The 19,526-nt window shown below is 36.3% G+C and overlaps 1 protein-coding gene across 1 annotated transcript in view; it reads right to left on the bottom strand.

The window, feature by feature from the left end:
* The window catches only part of DMD (dystrophin), a 1,845,074-nt gene that overhangs the window by 1,035,804 nt on the left and 789,744 nt on the right, over nt 1-19,526 (bottom strand). Inside the window, exon 38 of the mRNA XM_081807964.1 lies at nt 5,465-5,612. Within this exon, the coding sequence (XP_081664090.1) occupies nt 5,465-5,612 (148 nt within the window). The remainder of the gene's footprint in view (nt 1-5,464; nt 5,613-19,526) is intronic.

The following is a 19,526-nucleotide window of genomic DNA, read 5'->3' as shown; positions in this document are numbered from 1 at the left end:
CCGATGTTCATAGCAGCAATGTCTGCAATAGCCAAACTGTGGAAAGAGCCAAGATGCCCTTCAGCAGATGAATGGATAAAGAAGATGTGGTCCATATATACAATGGGATATTACTCAGCCATCAGAAAGGATGAATACCCAACTTTTACATCAACATGGATGGGACTGGAGGAGATTATGCTAAGTGAACTAAGTCAAGCAGAGAAAGTCAATTATCATATGGTTTCACTTATTTGTGGAACATAAGGAATAGCATGGAAGACATTAGGAGAAGGAAGGGAAAAATGAAGGGGGGAAATCAGAGGGAGAGATGAACCATGAGAGACTATGGACTCCAAGAAACAGACTGAGGGTTTTGGAGGGGAGGGGGTGAGGGGATGGATTGGCCCAGTGGTGGGTATTAAGGAGGGCACGTACTGCATGGAGCACTGGGTGTTGTACGAAAACAATGAATCATGGATCACTACATCAGAAACTAATGATGTATTGTATGGTGACTAACATAACATAATAAAATTAAATTAAATTAAAAAAAGAAAAATAAAAAAGACTTTCTTTATTTGAGAGAAAGAGAGAGAGAATAAGAGAGAGCACGGGAAGGGGAAGGGTCAGAGGGAGAAGCAGACTCCCTGCTGAGCAGGGAGCCAGATGGATGCAGGACTTGATCCCAGGACCCCGGGATCATGACCTGAGCCGAAGGCAGTCACTTAACCAATTGAGCCACCCAGGCGCCCAATTTTTATAATTTCTACTGTCAACCTCAAGAATTTTCAACCCTATTAAATAACAGTCTATGTTTTAAAACTTACTGCTTTCTACTCTAGGAGGACGTGTAAAGCTAAATGTTAGGACACGTTATGATTTCCACTTTCCTATTTTCACTCAAGGTACTTGTTGGCACACCAATTCACTCTGTCACTATATGAGTTAATGTTATTTTCATAACTTTCTTTCATGGTGCTCAGCTTTCCCTTTGAAAACTCCCATTAACATTTCTTCTTGTTCTAAAATGAGTAGGCAGAAGTGTCAGCTATCTGAGGAGGATGTGTTTGGCTGAACTAGAATTTTCCTCAGTTCCTAATCCAAGAGCTGTACTTTGAGAAAATGTCATAATTCATAAAAAGGTAAGTTTAATGAAATTGTCAGGTTGTCCAATCTGTATTTCAGATGGTTGGGGACAGTAATTCAGCAAATAAATTTTTGGTTTTATAAATATAGGCTAATCACTTATGAAGTGTGATTAGTTACAATAAGATCTTTCATTTAATGAGTAATTATTTTGTGAAAAATGTAAATCTAAGTGCTACCTGCACATCTCATTTTTATTCCTATTTAAGAGACGAGATAGCAGAGGCATGGAGACACATAAGACACTTTCTTAAGATTCTGCAACTATTAAGCTCAAAGAGCTAGGATTTGAACCCACACTTTCTGAATGTGGCTTCCAACCTCTTAGCCAACCTTCTGAACTTCTATTAGAGCCTAATGTGGCAAGTCAATATTTCTGTGGGTGATAAAACTTTGCATATGCACTCAGTTACTACTGGTGGAATGAATATACAAGAAGATGCATGAATAATTGAGTGAATGTATTAGCAAATGAGTTTTTAGTGGCATATAGCATAACTGATATATTCTCATGCAAAAAATTAATTTTTAGAAAGAGATTTCCTATCGTGGCATGACACATTTCCAGAATATCTTGAAAAATGTGAATTCACATATTTAATTTTATCATTAACTTGGGACAGAGAAAAAAATTATTGAGTTGCATGGAACCAGACCATCTATCTGTTATTGGCAGTCACTTTATTTTGAATGACAATACCAAGTGTCAGTAGGACAGTGATTTATCTTCTTTCAAGCTAACGAGTTAAATAAAATGCAGTTTGATAGAAATATATATATATACAAAAGCGTACAACATGTACATACTTTTTATTTTATTTCATATTTATACATGATATTTTTGCTAAAAATTATACATACGAGGCTTTAAATTCCAGTGTACCCTTGTGTCTATCTGTTTAGTATATGGGCAGCTTGGTTTGATTTTCCTCAAAGCAACCATTACCGGATCATGCCAACAAATCTGTCTGCTACTAACAGGCACCATCAACATTCTGCTTCCTAAAAGAATTTCTTAGCAAAAATTTAAACTCATTCTCTTATTTGTTATTACTCGATGAACAATCATTATGGCCAAGATAGCTGAAATTATCAGAGATTCTATTTGTCTTAGTAATAATGGTGGTGCCTTACAGTGTCCTTCTGGACCTGTTTTCTGAGACTTAACACAACAGAAGACAACCTTGGGCATTTTATGTACGTGTGTGCATGCATGTATGCACATAGGCATGTGCATGATTTTGGAGCTTCCTAATCAGTAGGGGAAAAAAGAACACCTCTACTGTTCAGAGGATTTTCAATATCATTCACAGTTCCTTAGCTAGAAGAACTTTTCCTTGGACAAGCAGAATTCCCTTTCTTATTTCATGTATAAGTTGAGTAAAAACCAGACTAAATAAAATAGTCTTTTAAAAAATTCTTCAATTAAGGGGAAAAGTTTTGATAAGATGTTTATCAATGTCAACTAAACCACACTGTCAAGAACTGAGGATCTTTAGACATTCTCAAGACATTTACAAGCATCACACAGTTGCAAGAGAATGCAGAAATAAATGTACTAAAACATCAAATGGCATCAAAATCCTTTAGCTTGGATTTCCGCTTCTGGTCAAGTTGGTGTAACAGGGACCAGATTTAGGCTCTTGGCTAAAAACTGAAGAAAATGGACAAAATATATGAAATGATGGTTTGAAGACATTAGATACCTGACAGTGAAAGATACTGATCTCTGAGGAATTAGAAACAAATGAGGTGACTCCACAATTGTTGCCACTTACTGTCTGGAAAGAGTTCCAGGCTACGACAAAGGATAAAGAAACCCTCACAAAACTAGGAGGTCTCTTTGAGTGGGTGAGATGAAGCTGGGACTTCCAGGAGGCCAAGATGGCTAGAGTTCACAGGGCAGAGTACCAAACAGGAGAAATATACACAGGGAGAGAACACTAGAGACCCCCAGAGAACTCCCTTCCAGGCTTCAGTGGAGTCCTGATCAGCTCTTACATGTGAGCAAACTACACATGATGAGGGAGAAAACTATGCAAAAAGATGAAAAGTAACAGCCACCAGAGCTCACATACAGCTGGGATAGTGCCTATTCTTGCCAGCCACTGTGGAAAACCTCATCATTCACAGGGCATCAGAGAGCATACTCAGAAGGGTTTTGACTCAGTAGTGGAGCAAAATTAGCCCTAGACTTAGCTGTTCTACTTCAAACTCACAAAGTCTAAAAGAGAGATGCTCAAAAGATCAAGTTGCTTCCAAGTAAATTAACTGTGTCCCAGAACAAAGGTCAAGAATATTTATCAGCACAAAAATACCAAGCACTCAACAAGTTATAATTCGCAACATTCGGCATCCAGTCAAAATTACCGTTCATCCAAAGAAGCAGGAAAAAAAGACCCATAATGAAGAGAAAACTTAATTGAAAATGACCCGAAAGAGACACAGATGATAGAATTAATAGACAAGGACATTATACCAGTTGTTATAATTGTATCCCATATTTTCCAAAAGGTAGAGGAAAGATTGACAAATTGAGTAGAGACATGAAAGATGTAAAAAGACCCAAGTCACACTTCAACAAGGTGTTGAATCACACAAAACAACACTGTCTAAGGTTACAAATATACACTACAGGGGATTAACCACAGATTAGATATTGCAAAAGATTAGATTGGTCAATTTGACAATATAAATCATGTAATATGAATTACACAGAAAAAGGACTGAAAATAAAAAGAACACAACATTAAAAATAATGCCTGAAAAATTCTAAATTTGATGAAAACTAAAAACCCATAATTCAAAGAAGCTTAACAGACCTCAAGAACAAGAAACATGAAGAAAATTATACCAAGGCACATCATAAACCAATTGCTCGATTTCCAAAAGCCCTCCCTAATAACCCTTCTGTATGTTAATCTCCATCTCAGAGGGGGCCTCCCAAAGATGCTGACCTGAAATATGTACCAAAATCCATATTAAAACAACCACTCTCTGAGGAGTAGAATGGAAGTATACATACACTTCTGCATTGCTTTATTTTTTATAGTGAGTATATATTTTTTAAATAATAAAAAACAGATTAAAATGTATAACTACCTTGTGTAGGTTATCTCTGGAAATGGCAAGAGGTTTAACATCTCCTCAAGTACAGCTTAATGGCACATATTTTCGAGACCTAGTAATGCTGCATTAGCCCCAAATTTACTTTAGTGCTATTACAAAATGTATTTTCTATATGATGGCAGATTGGAAAGCCATGGATTTCCTCTATCTTCAATGCCAATGCTGATGTATATACAAGTTTTATGGATATACACATAATTACACAAGATTTTTAAATTATTCATATTATGTTTACACAGCTTACCTATATGTATGTGCTTACATGCTTACTTAATATCATATTTTTGCTATGCAAGAAATTGTATGAGAATAGAGAACTATAAAGTTGAATATGATGTTGCTTTTATGAATCCTGCATTTTGAAATGTCTGAACATATAATAAATTACCTTTTACTTTGCTTTTATCTGTCCTAATCAGTATTTTACGGCATTAAAAATTGGCCACAACTCAAATCTGCTTGATTGAAAATTGATACATGAACAATTTGAGGTAAAAAGTTACCAAAATACTTTAGACTTGGTATAATAAACTCAATATTTCCTGTCCTTAACTGTATATTTTATAACCTAAGTTATAACCTCCAAAATCTAATTTATCTTTATCTGCATACTCAAAAGACACAGCAAGTTGAAATTAAACTGTACACTGGTCATAATCCATATGTTGCATTTCCATTAACACAAACCATAAAAAAGTCAGTAAGTACCACCAATTAACTCTGCATTGTTTTGGCCTCCGGACTATCTCAGAAGGCATTCTGTCAATAGAATATATAGAAATATTGCCAAATCACCACAATTGTCTCTAGGGAAAGAGAACTGTAATTTTATCATGATGGATATTTCCAGCAACTGTATTATTGTTAAGTATACCACAAGTTCTCCTGTACAGGATTCAACATAAGGCAAAAACACAGGACACCGCGCTATAAGATTCTTCCCTGTATCACAGATTTGATTACACTTTGCAGTTCATCAGATAGACCAGTTAGATCTAGGCTAACTCTCACCCTAACACAAATAGTTCACAGCACAGGCTCCCAACATGGTATTCTGATGATGTTCTAGTATGTGTAGTGATGACAACAAAAGTCGGGAATTATAAATTTCCATCATCCTTCACAACCTGAACTTAAAGAAGTTAAACAGTTGCCATATTGTGGCGAAGACAAAGACAGTTTGAAAAAAGAGATCTTAAAACCTTACCTTCAGATACCATTTGTATTTGGCATGTTCCCAATTCTCAGGGATTTGTGTCTTTTTGAGAAACTGTTCTGCCTCGGTTAGCCATTGATTGAGTATCTTCATATCATAATGAAACCGCCGCCATTTTTCCACAGATCTGTCAAATCGCCTAGAGGCAAAAAATATGGATCGAGAAAAATAAATGGATTATACAAATTACATGGACATAGCATATATGTTATATTATGTGGAGAAGGATATTATTTTGATAGTTTCTCACATTTGTAGATTTCAATTTCATTTAACATAAATAAATGATACTGGATAAAAAGGATGAATTAAAATAAAAGGCTGCGATTTTTGCTTCAAAATCAAACACATTTCTTGAATGAAACAAAGATAAAAATAACAATTATGGAGTATTAACATTTTCTTCCCTATGAGCATATTTAATTTAAAAAATTCCAGGAATTTAAAAAATATATACGAGCATCTAAGAAATTAAGTATTTTGAAGCTAGATATTCAATAACAACATATTTTTTGGATCAAAATCTAATTATCTGCACTAGGTGTTAAATGTAAATGGTGAATCACTAAATTCTACTCCTGAAGCCAATGTTACCCTATATGTTAACTAACTAGAATTTAAATAAAAACTTGAAGCAAAAAAAATCAAATTATCTCATGAAGGCTATCAATTTCCATATTACTTTTGATCCAAAAGAGCTTATGTATTAAGGTCCTCAAGCATCCAGGATAACAGATTTAACCAACTGATACATTAGTCTAAACCAGGTGATGAGTGTTGTCTTCATTTAATCTTCTTGTTTTGTTGTATCTGCTAATATTTTCAATTGGAATGCTGAAGGAACTCAGTGCAAGGTACTGTGTTAATATCGCACATGGAAAGAATATTAAGAGGGAGGTACCTGGTCATGTTCTGGTCACAGAAGTGACTGAGGCAGAAATGAGCCAGGGTTATATGTTGACCTTAAGACAGTTGCACATAAAAATCACCAATTAAATCAGTATCTTTGCGGGTGGGATCCTGACACTGGTATTTTTAAAAACACCCAAGTGATTCTAATGTATAGTCAAGGTGAAAAACATTCTATAAAGTAAGTTTCAAAGTCTTAAGGGGGTCATGAACTACTGGGTCTCCTAGGGCCTGTCCAAAAAGGTATTTTCTAGCATTAAACCAAAAACCATCCTGAAAATTCCTGGCTGTGGGGCTGCCTCAGAGTCCAGGAACCTGTGGAAGTTCTCTGAGGTCTACTCTTAAGATGTAGTGGGTTAAAGTTCTGAATATCTCGACATCTTTTCAGATCTCTACCTCCATTTAGGAAATTTAAATAATCTTAGAACTTAAATAATGCCCCAACTCCCTATTGTTTCAGTGGGAAAGGAATGGAATGAACGTTTCTTTAACAGTTACTATGATCCAGGCACTGGGCTCCATGTTTTTACTTATTTCATGGACTCCTACAACATCCCCTACAACATAACAATTATTATTCCCATTTTCCACTGGAGAAAAGTGAGAGTCTGAGTAGTCTGCCAAAAGGTAAACAGGAATAAAATGACAGAAAGGGGATTCTCAGATCTCTCTGGCTTCAATGATGCCTTTCATGGTCTTCCATGCTCTTTGGTAGGATTTCCTTTTTTTCAAGGTGAAGTCTTACTAGCTAAATAATTCAAAGATATAGTTGTTGGGATTTTCTTTCTTCTTCTTTGTCATCTTGTAAATAATGTATCTACATCTACAGTGCATTTTATCAGACACCACACTTGATGATTAACTATATTTTTCTTTTTTAAAGATTTCCTTATTTAATTTATTTGAGGGGGGAGGGGCAGAGGGAGAAGAAGAGAGAAACTTCAGCAGACTCCGCACTGAGCACGGAGCCCAATGTGGGTCTCAGTCTCATGACACTAAGATCAGGGCCCTGAAATCACGACCTGAGCCGAAACCAAGAGTCAGACATCTAACCAATTGTGTCACCCAGGCACCCCAACTATCTTTCTTACTTTAAAAATACCTAAAACAGTATTTTGGTAGCATTAAAAAAGGCAGCCAATGGTAGCCAAAAAGGGTAGTCTTTAACTATAGATAGTTTAAAAATAAGAATTCAGCCTTTAATAATTAAAGGCATTCTAGGGTTGATCAAATGTGATATAACCATCAGCCACAAAATGATCTTGGAAACATTTTGCGTGGTGTAATGATAATTATGTTTCCATATATTTTCAGCACTATATAATACACAATAAATGACTTAAGAATACATCTTAAGAGGGGTGCCTGGGTGGCTCAGTTGTTAAGCATCTGCCTTCAGCTCAGGTCATGATCCCAGAGTCCTGGGATCGAGCCCCACATTGGGCTCCCTGCTCAACAGGAAGCCTGCTTCTCCCTCTCCCACTCCGCCTGCTTGTGTTCCCTCTCTCGCTGTCTCTCTCTGTCAAATAAACAAATAAAATCTTTAAAAAAAAAAAAAGAGTACATCTTAAGAATTTACTCCCTTTATTTTTAAGATTTATTTATTTATTTGAGAGAGAGAGAGGAGGAGGAGAGGGAGAGGGACCAGCAGACTCCATGCTGAGCGCAGAGCCCAACGTGGGGCTCGATCTCTAGACTCTGAGAACCACCTGAGCCACTCAGGTGCCCCAGAATTTATCCCCTTTAAAAGAAAACTGTACATTGCATATGTCTCATAGTGACTCACATCACGAGTCAAAATATTTGTTAAGTGAGAAGCTAAAAAATGATGAGGCATAGTTGGTATTTTTCCATCTTGGTGAGACTACAGTTGATTTCAATTTTCATTATATTTTTCTACATTGTAAAGTTTTTCTACAATGTGCATTTCATACTTTGATATTCAGAAAAAATACAGTAACTTGAAAGTAATTTTAAAAGGCAGTTTCACACGTTAATGACTACTACCTCCAACTTTCTTGCTGCTACCACAGTTTGAGAAACAGGCAGAAGCTAACCAGAACACAGAAGAATTGGCATTTGGTCACCATTTACCATTCCTCCACCTTTGTAGCAGTCATTGGTCCCCTTCTTACTTTGCTTTTCTTCTCCCTTATCCCACCACCAGAATTATTCTCTTGCCAACTCTTTTCAGCTACTGGCAGGTGACTGTTTTTCCAACATTTGTGCTGTAAATGCCAACTCTTCACTCCAGGCTGCTGCACAGATGTGTCCCTCCAGCATTCAGAGCACTGGCAGTTACCACCTTCCACTAGATTCCACAAAGCCTCCTTCCTCCCCAACCAGCCCCTGTTCCTCTTCACAGATTATCTTTCCTCTAAATTCCCCTAAAGAAGAAAACCATAAGGGCTCCTACAATTAATCATGGCACCCCTAGCTCTGCAAGACACAGCTGGAGGTGGGAAGAAAAGGGAAACATGCTATAGTCCCGGGCTCTCTATTTTTCATCCTTGTTCCAGGCCCACAAAAATGAGACAGGATGGACTTGTCAGCCACACAGGACTATCTGTGGTTCCCCATGCCCTGCTACTGTCTCAGAGCTATGTGACTTGGCACATTAGTTCCATATTCTTGAAATGCCTTCTTGCCCTCTTGCTCCCTTTTCCCCAACTCCTGCAAAGCAAACTTTTGCATTAAAAGACTTGGTTTGGGGGCGCCTGGGTGGCTCAGTTGGTTAAGCGACTGCCTTCGGCTCAGGTCATGGTCCTGGAGTCCCTGGATCGAGTCCCGCATCGGGCTCCCTGCTCGGCAGGGAGTCTGCTTCTCCCTCTGGCCCTCCCCCCTCTCATGTACTCCCTCTCTCTCATTCTCTCTCTCTCAAATAAAAATAAATAAAATCTTTAAAAAAAAAAAAAGACTTGGTTTGAACTACTTACACTGTAACTTTGTAAACATCTAAATCTAGAATATTCATTATAGACTGCAAGTGCTAAAACTTTGAGAACTGTAAAGTTGATTTAATTTTATTATTAAAATTAATGTTAAAATGAGTAATTCTATTCAAACAAAATATTAAAGAATAAAAGCATGCACTTTACACGTGATGGCATTTAATGTGAGTAATAATATTTTAAACTCCATTTCAAGCATCGCATAAAATTTTAGAATATACTTTTCAGCATTTTACTATGCGTTGTTAACAGCAAAGTCTAAATCTATTCTTGAATTTACTATGTAAAATTTCATTTTTTATCATGACTGCTTTGAAACTTAGACTCTTTCCCACCAAAGAAATTCTGAATGAATAGATATAAATTTTGCTAGTTTTACAATGTTACATATATAAGTTTAATCTCTAATCAGTCACTAGGCTCCCTAAACTCCTCTCACTCCATTAATTGGACTGTCCAGGATTGAGGAAAAAGGCAGTAAGACCTACAAATACATAGAGATATTAAAAATACCATTCAGGAAAATAAATATAAGTGTTACCCTCTACGTTATTACTAGGGAAAAAATGTTGTTGCTTTTTTCCCTGGCAGTAAGAGGAAATGTAAAACCAACTAAATAAAGGACAAAAATGGCAGTATAAACATATGGATAATAAATCAAGTGATTTTAAAATTTTGCAAATATTAAAATTCTTATTCACTATGCAAGCAGTATTTAAAATTACACTGCTGATTCATTTATGTGTAGCATAACTTACTTCCTGCTGTTCTAAATCAAGTTAGTCAGATTATTCTCAAGCATAAATTACATTTAGGGAGTAATTTAGGTACTTTGGGACATACTTTAACACTTTCAGGTCATTAAGGTGGTACTCAATTCTGTGAAATAGATTTAAATAAACAATATCCTAGTAGCCTTCTGACACATCCATTGTGGCTTTATACTTAAGTTGGCTAACTCAGCATTAGGCTGTTGATTATTTCTTCCTACATATTTCATCTTTGATGAGGTGAGTGGGAGGTACTTTGGCTAAAGCCTAGTGGTCCAAACTGTAGGTGCTGATAAAGTTAAATTAGATCTTTGTCCCAAATCATAGTACCTTACTCCTCCCTACCCACCCTCTTCCTCACTTCCCCAGTAATATAATTTTGTAGTAAAACCTAAGTATGTTAACAGTTAGAAAGGTTTTTTCCTACAGAACCTGACTTAAACTCTGAGGAGCTCTCCCATGGCTCCAACTCTGCCTACCTCTCTTATCTCTTTTTATTTTTCTCTCCTAAGGCACTGCCCCAGATTTCTAGGCTAAAGCATGTCCTCTGATGTCTATTTTTTTTAATACTGGACCCAGGTCCACTCATGTATAACTGACCGTCTCACTGCACTCACTCACTGGATATAGGCTTCTATCTGAACCCACAACCTCATCTTTTCAAGCAGACAAAGCCCAGTGGTCACACTGCCAAGGTTGGAATTCTGGCTTCATCATTTACTGTGTGGCCTTGGGCAAGTAAGGGACCTCTGAAAAGTAAGTATGAAAGTAGTACCTACCTCCTCCTAAAGGTTAATTGTATGGGTGAAATGAATGAAAGTATTTAAATTTCTAAGAAAAATATCTGGCAGTGTTTGACAAACAGTTGTAGTAGTTGTTGGTGTAATCATTCTGCCTCTATTTGGCTTAGGTTTTCAAATGCAAATCAAATTGCCAATATAGAATCCAAGACATGTCAGTGTCTCTTTGGTGGGAATAAATCATTAGCCAGTTTATGGAAGTTGAATCATTACTCTAGCATAGAACTCATGGTGGACCACATCTGACCCCACCCCCACTATACATATTTTTGAAACACCTTTTATTGTATTGTGAAACAATATGTGAAAAAGGTGTTTTGAAACACCTTTTATTGTATTGTGAAACAATTGATACATACAATCCCATGTTACCATCACCAATGCCAAGAATTTAAAAAAAAAATTTCAGTAGCTAGAACCGCCCCCCCCGAACTCCTTCTCAATCACTACTCTATCCTGCCCCCACAATATAACCTCCCCCCTAACTTCCATGGTAATCATTCCCTTAGAGCTTTGTAATTTATGTAATTTAAATATACATCCCTAACACTGGAGTTTGGTTTGTATACGCTTTTGAACTTTTTATTAATGCAACCATATAATATGTATTATTTTGTGTGAGGGTTTATTAGCTCAATATTACACTTTTTTTTTCCTTTTTTCCCTTCTAGGTTATACTTTTAAGATTTTTATTAAAAATTGTTTAAATTTAATTAATTAAAAATGTTTCTTGGGGCGCCTGGCTGGCTCAGTTGGTTGAGCGTCCAACTCTTGATTTCAGTTCAGGTCATGATCTCAGGGTCCTGGGATAGAGCCCTGCATCAGGCTCCAGACTTAATGGGGAGTCTGCTTGGGGATTTATCTCCCCCCCAATAAATAAATAAATCTTTTAAAAATGGTTTCTTATTCATTGTTGTATAATATTCTTCTGTGTACTTTTTTTTAAAAAACTGTTAATAAATATTTAGATTGTTTCTAGTTTGAAGCTATTATACTGCTGCTATGAACATTCCTGTACCTATCTCCTGGAACATGTGCAGAAGCATTTCTGTGGACCTAGGACTGAAACTGATGAGCCACAGGTTACATACATCTTTAATATGACAAAATACTATCATATGGTTTTCACTCCTAGCATAGTAGCATATGAAAGTTTACACTCCTCTTTATAATTTTTAGTGTAAATTATACATGGCTACATGGCAGTGTATGAGAATTCTAACAGCTCCATATTATCACCATCACGTGGTACTGTCAGACTGTTAAATTTCAACCATTCAGGTCATATATAGCAATATTTTTGTTTTATTTGCAAGTCCTTGACTTCTAATGGGGTTGGCAAATTCCTTCTATGTTTATTGGCCATTTGGATTTCTCATTTTGTGAAAGTGACAAAAGTCTTAGTGTTAATGTGCAACATTAAACACATTTGCTATATACTATAAAGTGATCATTCCATAAACACCAACCAGACCAAGATATAAAACAATTGTCAGCAATCCATAAGCCCTATTTGTGCCCCTCCTCACTTTTCAAGAACTTCTCTCAATTTTCTATCATTGCTCTTTCTTAAAGATTTGTAGGAAATCTTTGTAATTATGGATGCACACATTTCATCAGTTCTATGCGTGTTCCAAGTATCTCCTCCTACTCTGTGGCTTTCAGTTTTACTTTCTCAATGTTGACTTTTGATGTACAGAAGTTATTAATATAGAACATAGTCTACTCTATTATTTTTACTTATGATTAGTGCTTTATACATATATTTAAGAAATATTCCTCCAACATTCATTAACATATTCTCTTTTGTTATAAAATATCCAACATTCATTAACATATTTTCTTTTGTTATAAAAGTCTTGTTAATTTTCATTTTCCATTTAGATTTATAATCCTCCAGGGTTTTATTTTCATATATAGCTTATTTTCATGTATGATCTAGGATGTGTGTATGTGTATATATATGAATATGCAAACATACTAGTTCACATGTACATATATATAACTTTCTAAATAGGAGATTCTATTTTATTTTGTAAATCAAGACATACATTTGGAACAAAATAATGGTGTACAGTGGAAAATAAAAATGTGTGCAGTGAAAAGTAAGTCTCTCCCACTTGACTCCCTCAACTCAGCTAATTCTCTCATTGTAAATAAAAATTTTATAATTTGAAATATTTCTAGAGCAGGGAAAAGGAATACAAATACATAGGTATAAAATGATAGCTTTTTCATTCAGTTTTATTATTTTCAGTATATCCACTGTTCATATTTTTAAAGCTCAGGACTGACGTTTTATTTTGTGATACCTTAGGATGGTTCTAAGGCTTCAAGCCAGTTTGGAATGGTTTGCTTTTAAGTTTTTCACAGTGGTTATACTTAAGTTCCCAAACCCATTCTCATGCCTTTATTCCCTCTCTCCACTGCTGAAATCTTCCATATTTTGTTTCCCTTGTTTCTCATCCTGTGTTCATTTGTTGCCATATGAGTCAATAGAAAAGATGGACTTTATTTGCATTGCATCACCAACATCAACATTTAACGCGATCTCTTTCCAATCACAAGGGACTCTTTGGCCATGCTTAAAAGGAGGCAAGGTATTTTTTAACTTAAAAGAAATCCTGTTATTATAGGTGAACCTCTTGGATTTCCTGTCTGAACATTTCCCTACAGAATCTCCTTAACTCTTAAAAGTTCAACTAACATATACAGCAGGGATTGGCAAACTTTCTTTATGAAGTTCTCATGAATAAGTATTTCAGGCTTTGTTGTCCGTGCACTTTTTGCTACAACTATCCAACTCTGCCACTTGAGCTCCAAAGCAGCCACACACTGAACAGAAGCAAATGGGTTTGGCTGGGTCCCAATCAAATTCTATTGACAAAAACGGGTGTTGGGCCAGACGTAGATTTGACCTACCCTGCATCTACAAAGTGATTACCACACAGTTCTAGGTTCTGGCCTTTACCTGAGCTCTTTATCGAGCTGTTTTGTGGAACCTCAAACATGGCATGTTACCAATTCCTTATTTTCTCCTCTGAATCTGTACTTGTAAGTTTATTTAATGATTTCCAAGCTGGAAATCTGAAGGTCATCCTTTGCTCCTCCCTTTCTTTCTCACCATGTTTGTCTCTAGATCCCACCAGTCCTAACCCAGAAATGACTCTTGAATTTGGCCTCTTTGCTCTAGCCCCACGGACATGGCCTTTCTTGAAAGCCCCTAATACCTTTTCCTCTCCGTATGCCAGTTCATCTCTCCCTACCTCATTTTCTCACAATTCTCTCATCTATGTCCACACTGCCATCCCCTTTTCCTTTTTGGTGCCAACACAGAAACTCACACAGATCACAATGTATACTACACTTCAAGATATTGAATTATCTCAAAACTTCCATAACAATTCAAATTCTGGTTTTATCTGGGCCTTTTGCTATATGTTAGATTGTCACCCCTCTATAATGTCAGTTTATTCCGTGAAGCCTGCCTCCCCTGAAATAAGTTATGCCATAAGACAGGTTTCCCGCACTCTGCAAAACCCTCTATTAACATTCTACTTCAGGTTCTACTTATGTGTTTACAGAGGTATCTTTGCCAATAGAATGTGAGCCTCCTGTAAAAAGGAATGTGCCTTATTCACCTTTGGATTTCTAGCACCGAACAATGATCCTGGAACATAAGTATTTAAAATATTTTTTAAACGAATGAATGGACAAAATAACTCATGAGTAATCTGCATGGGTTCCTTATATCTTCCATTTAGGAGCCATGAGGCTTGGGTAATCCATTTTACATCTCTGAATCCAGTTGTCTCATAAATAAAGCAAGGATAATACTGCCTACAGTACATAGCAGTTTGATGAAGATGAAAGTACACTGTAAGCTATAAATAATAATATTTTAGTATTTTGTTAAAAACAACAACCTATGGTAATCTGAACATTTTATAGCATTGAAACAAAATTAAAAATTAAAAAAATCTCAGTCTAGGGGCACCTGGGTGGCTCAGTCGTTAAGCATCTGCCTTCGGCTCAGGTCATGGTTCCAGGGTCCTGGGATGGAGCCCCACATCGGGCTCCCTGCTCCGTGGGAAGCCTGCTTCTCCCTCTCCCACTCCCCCTGCTGTGTTCCCTCTCTCACTGTGTCTCTCTCTGTCAAATAAATAAATAAAATCTTAAAAATAAAAAAATAAAAAAAACCCTCACTCTATATCAGAAGGCATCTTGCAAATAAGTCAATACATTTCCAGAGATTTGCTGCTAATAGAATACATAAAATGACTTCTAAATATAGATAGTTTAGGAAGCTCAACACTATCCTACAAAAAAATTAATACACTTTGCAAAAACTTGCCAAGGACTAATTTAAGTATGAGGATATATAATTACTTAAGAACTATGACTTTTAAATGGGAGTGTTTCAGACTAAAGTGATATTGATAAAAGTCACCTTATACCAAAGAATTCAATAGTGTTTTTTTGTTTGTTAACGATCTAGTTAATTCATTGATAGTGTTACTTTAAAAGTAGTAATTGTAGTGGCATCTGGCTGGTTCAGTCAGTAGAGCCTGTGACTCTTGATCTCAGGCTTCTAAGTTTGAGCCCCATGTTGGGTGTAGAGATTACTTAAAAATAAAATCTTTAAAATAATAATAATAATTGTAAAGTTAGATAAATGCTAATGACATTATTTGTAAGGACTCACAAACACTTTAGATTATCAGTAATAATATATAAAAAAATCTTAAAATTTTTTAGATTTCTAAAGTGTTTTTTAAACTTTATTGATCTTTTGGCACGCCTGGGTGGCTCAGTCTGTTGAGCATCTGCCTTCAGCTCAGGTCATGATCGCAGGGTCCTGGGACTGAGCTCCGCATCTGGCTCCCTGCTCAGTGGGGAGCCTACTTCTCCCTCTACCTGTCCCTCCCCCTGTTTGTGCTCTCTGTCTCTCTCTCTCACTCTCTGACAAATAAATAAAAAAAAAATCTTAAAGAAAATAAACTTTACTGATCTCTTATTGGGCATGCATCTCTGAATGGGACCTAAAATGGGTACTGTATTAGTCTCTTTTTCCTACAAGTAGGCAAATCTATGGAGGAGGTGGTGAAAACAGAAAAGCCTCATCAATAAACATGAGTCATCTTAAATAAGTGAAGTATACAACACAAACAAACTCACACATTCAAATATGTGGAAGTGTATACACACAAATCAGAATTTGACCTAAGTACATATAAGAGGTTTTTTTTAAAGATTTTATTTATTTGTCAGAGAGAGAGAGAGAGAGAGCACAAGCAGTGGGAGTGGCAGAGGGAGAGGGAGAAGGAGGCTTCCCACTGAGCAGGGAGCCCAATGTGGGATCCCAGGACCCTGGGACCATGATCTGAGCCGAAGGCAGACGCCTAACTGACTGAGCCACCCAGGCACCCCCTATGTACATATAAGAGTTTTAGAGGCCTTCATTAAACATATTATTTTGGCTTAGTAACAGACACCATAAACATCTCTGGGATAAATTCATAAGTATTCAAATACGTAGGAACCTGTATCTTCACCAACACCTGACATCTGATTATTTAATTAGCTAATTATAAAAAGAAAAGCAAAAGTGTCTCTGATATTACTAATGTCTCTGGTATTCCACAGATCTCCTTTGCCCTCCTCTTTTATAAACGTCTTTGTCATAGTACCAAGTCCCAGCAGACCAATGGCAGTGTAAAGGGTGCAATATTTGACAGTTCTGTCATGGTGGGAAAACATTCAGGGTATGCTATTCCTGCACTGTTTCTGGGAAAAAAAAAAAACAAAACACAATGTAGGATTATGCTAATATTAACCTAAAAATTATGCAATTTCAATGTCTTGATTTGGCACAATTAGCACCCTGTAAAAATACCCAAGTAGCAGAAATAGTTTGCTATTAATGAGCTGTAATGTTACCTTTTATATTAGGATCTTTTGGAGAAATCAACTAAAAAAGAAATCAACTAAAGAAATTGAGTCAGCAATTTAAATTTATTAAAAAGTTTAAGGTCACAGTCTTTCTGAGGAAGTGATATATTCATGGATCTCCTCTACAAAATGTGAGCATTTAATTTACATATCTCCTAGTATATAGTTCAAATAAAGATGATACCATGTTTGACATCATGGCTCTTAATCTTATTTTTAATTTGCTGGCTAGAGAGAATATTCTAAATAAGGATGTCTTTCTCTTCATTCAGCCACAAACATATGTAACTGACATAGGAACTTTTTTTTTTTTTTAAAGATTTTATTTATTTATTTGACAGAGAGAGACACAGCGAGAGAGGGAACACAAGCAGGGGAGTGGGAGAGGGAGAAGCAGGCTTCCCGCCGAGCAGGGAGCCCGATGTGGGGCTTGATCCCAGCACCCTGGGATCATGACCCGAGCCGAAGGCAGACGCTTAACGACTGAGCCACCCACGCGCCCCTGTCATAGGAACTTTTACCTACAAACAGCAGCAAAAGCAGTCACAACCACAGATATGTGCTAAGCACCCTATGAAGTTTTTCAGATTCCATACAGTATTTAATATTTTCACAACAGCTTACGGTAGGTACTACTATTATACTTTACAAATGAGAAAACTGAGACATTGGGAGGCGAAGTAACTTGTATATTTCCAAGCAGGAATCCAAGGCAATACTAGAGGTGAATAACACTACTTAACAGTGTATTTTTTTAAGTGTCATTAGAATTAGTAAGTGACACATTATCTCAGGGAAGACAAGAAATCCTACTTCTCTAACACGCTGTCCCCTTGGGCATCAATCATATTATTACTCTTTAGTTCCACACCTATATTTCCGAGGATCATGAATCTTTTATTTAAAAAGTAAAGGATTTAGGGGTGCCTGGGTGGCTCAGTCACTTAAGCGTCTGCCTTCGGCTCGGGTCATGATCCCAGCGTCCTGGGATCGAGCCCTGCATCAGGGCTCCCTGCTCAGTAGGGAGCCTGCTTCTCCCTTTCCCTCTCCCTCTGTTGCTCCCCCCCATTTGTGCACTCTCTCTCTCTCAGATAAATAAAATCTTTTTTTTTTAAAGTAAAGATTTATAAATGACCTGACCTCCAGTTTAAGTGGCTTTTTCCCAAACTAACATTTCTTCCTTCTAATCACTTCTCATTATATATCATAACCCTGCACACCACATTCTCCAATCAAAAGGAATTTAACTTAATATTGCATGAACTTCTTTGACGGTTCCTCATATTTGTTACTTATTTTCTTCATAATATTCATGTAAAAATGTTATTTCTCCTGATTTTCTGTCCAGATATAAGTTCCTCCAAAAGAAGCTTTCTGATGCTCTTAATCAGAAGTAATCCATCCTCTCTGTACTTCCGCAACACACCTTTTGTCCTGCTTTAAAGAATTTATTCCATTCTAATTTATAGTCATATCATTACCCCCAAACGATAGCAATTGCTCTCTAAGGGTAAAAACTATGCTGAATCACCAGTTTTACCTTCTATATAACAAGTACTCATAAATACTGTTGGACTTAATTTTTGCAGATTCAAAATTAACTTAATTAATTTTAATGCATACAATTGATATTCATTTTTGAAGTACTATTATACCTTTTAATAGGAAAATGTTCTGTAGATTAGAAATCCCACATTATCATCTTGCAAAAGTGGAGACATAGTTTTCAATTTGAAGTAAGTCATAAAACAAGGAGGTTGTATAGCATATGAAATATGAAGATAGGCAAATGTGAGTTAGAAATTCTGCTTTCTTGCTTTGTAAAATTCAGAAAGTGATTTAAATTTGCTGATTTCAGAATTCTCATTTGTGAAATAGGCATGACAATGGGTTGTTTAAGGATTAGGAAAAATACACTCAAAGTTGTGAAGCTGAATCACATAGCAAGTGCTCAATGTTTGCTATTACAATAATCGTTAATAGACATATAATTATATATGATAAATAATATATAAATACATATAATTGCTATATTTCTAAAACCATTTAACTGTCAAATATATACACATATATGAGCCTTTTCAATATATATATCAATGAGGAAAATCTGTACGACTGCCTCTGTACATTTTCTCACCCACAAACAAATGGAATGGTGTCTGCAGGTAGACCTAGCATTCTTATCTTTTAAGAGTCAAACAGTCACAATGGGTATACTGATTTTACTACTATTCTAACTGAGAAAACTGAAACTACTATAGCACATGCAGCCATATGTCTTTCCTTGTTTCTTTCCGATTGAAGGAGGGACAGTACATCTGATCTGGTCACAATAAATTGAACTTCAATTTTTCTGCTAAAGGAGAATGAGAGGGGGGAAAAAAAAAACATTTTATGTCAAACTGGAGGGTGAACAGATTTTGATCCTCAGGGCAAGTAAGTCATTTTCTTCTCAAAAGTGTTAGTAAAATATAAATTCCAAATATGCAGAGTAAGATTTAAAAAATATGACATTTTGCTTCTTAGGCTGCCAAAATGTTCATTTCCTCCATAGGCTGTTGCAGCAGATCAAAACACACCACTTGAGGTCAGCTTATAGAAGTGTCTCTTTTTTACTTGGGGGCTTATCTCTTTTGACCATGATTAAATGTAAAGATTAAGATCACTGTGT

Source organism: Leptonychotes weddellii, chromosome X (genome assembly GCF_054177405.1).
Source record: "Leptonychotes weddellii isolate Sample4059 chromosome X, ASM5417740v2, whole genome shotgun sequence".
In the NCBI taxonomy this organism is placed as follows: domain Eukaryota; kingdom Metazoa; phylum Chordata; class Mammalia; order Carnivora; family Phocidae; genus Leptonychotes; species Leptonychotes weddellii.
Note: the sequence above shows the minus strand (reverse complement) of the source record. Positions and strands in the feature narration are given on the sequence as shown.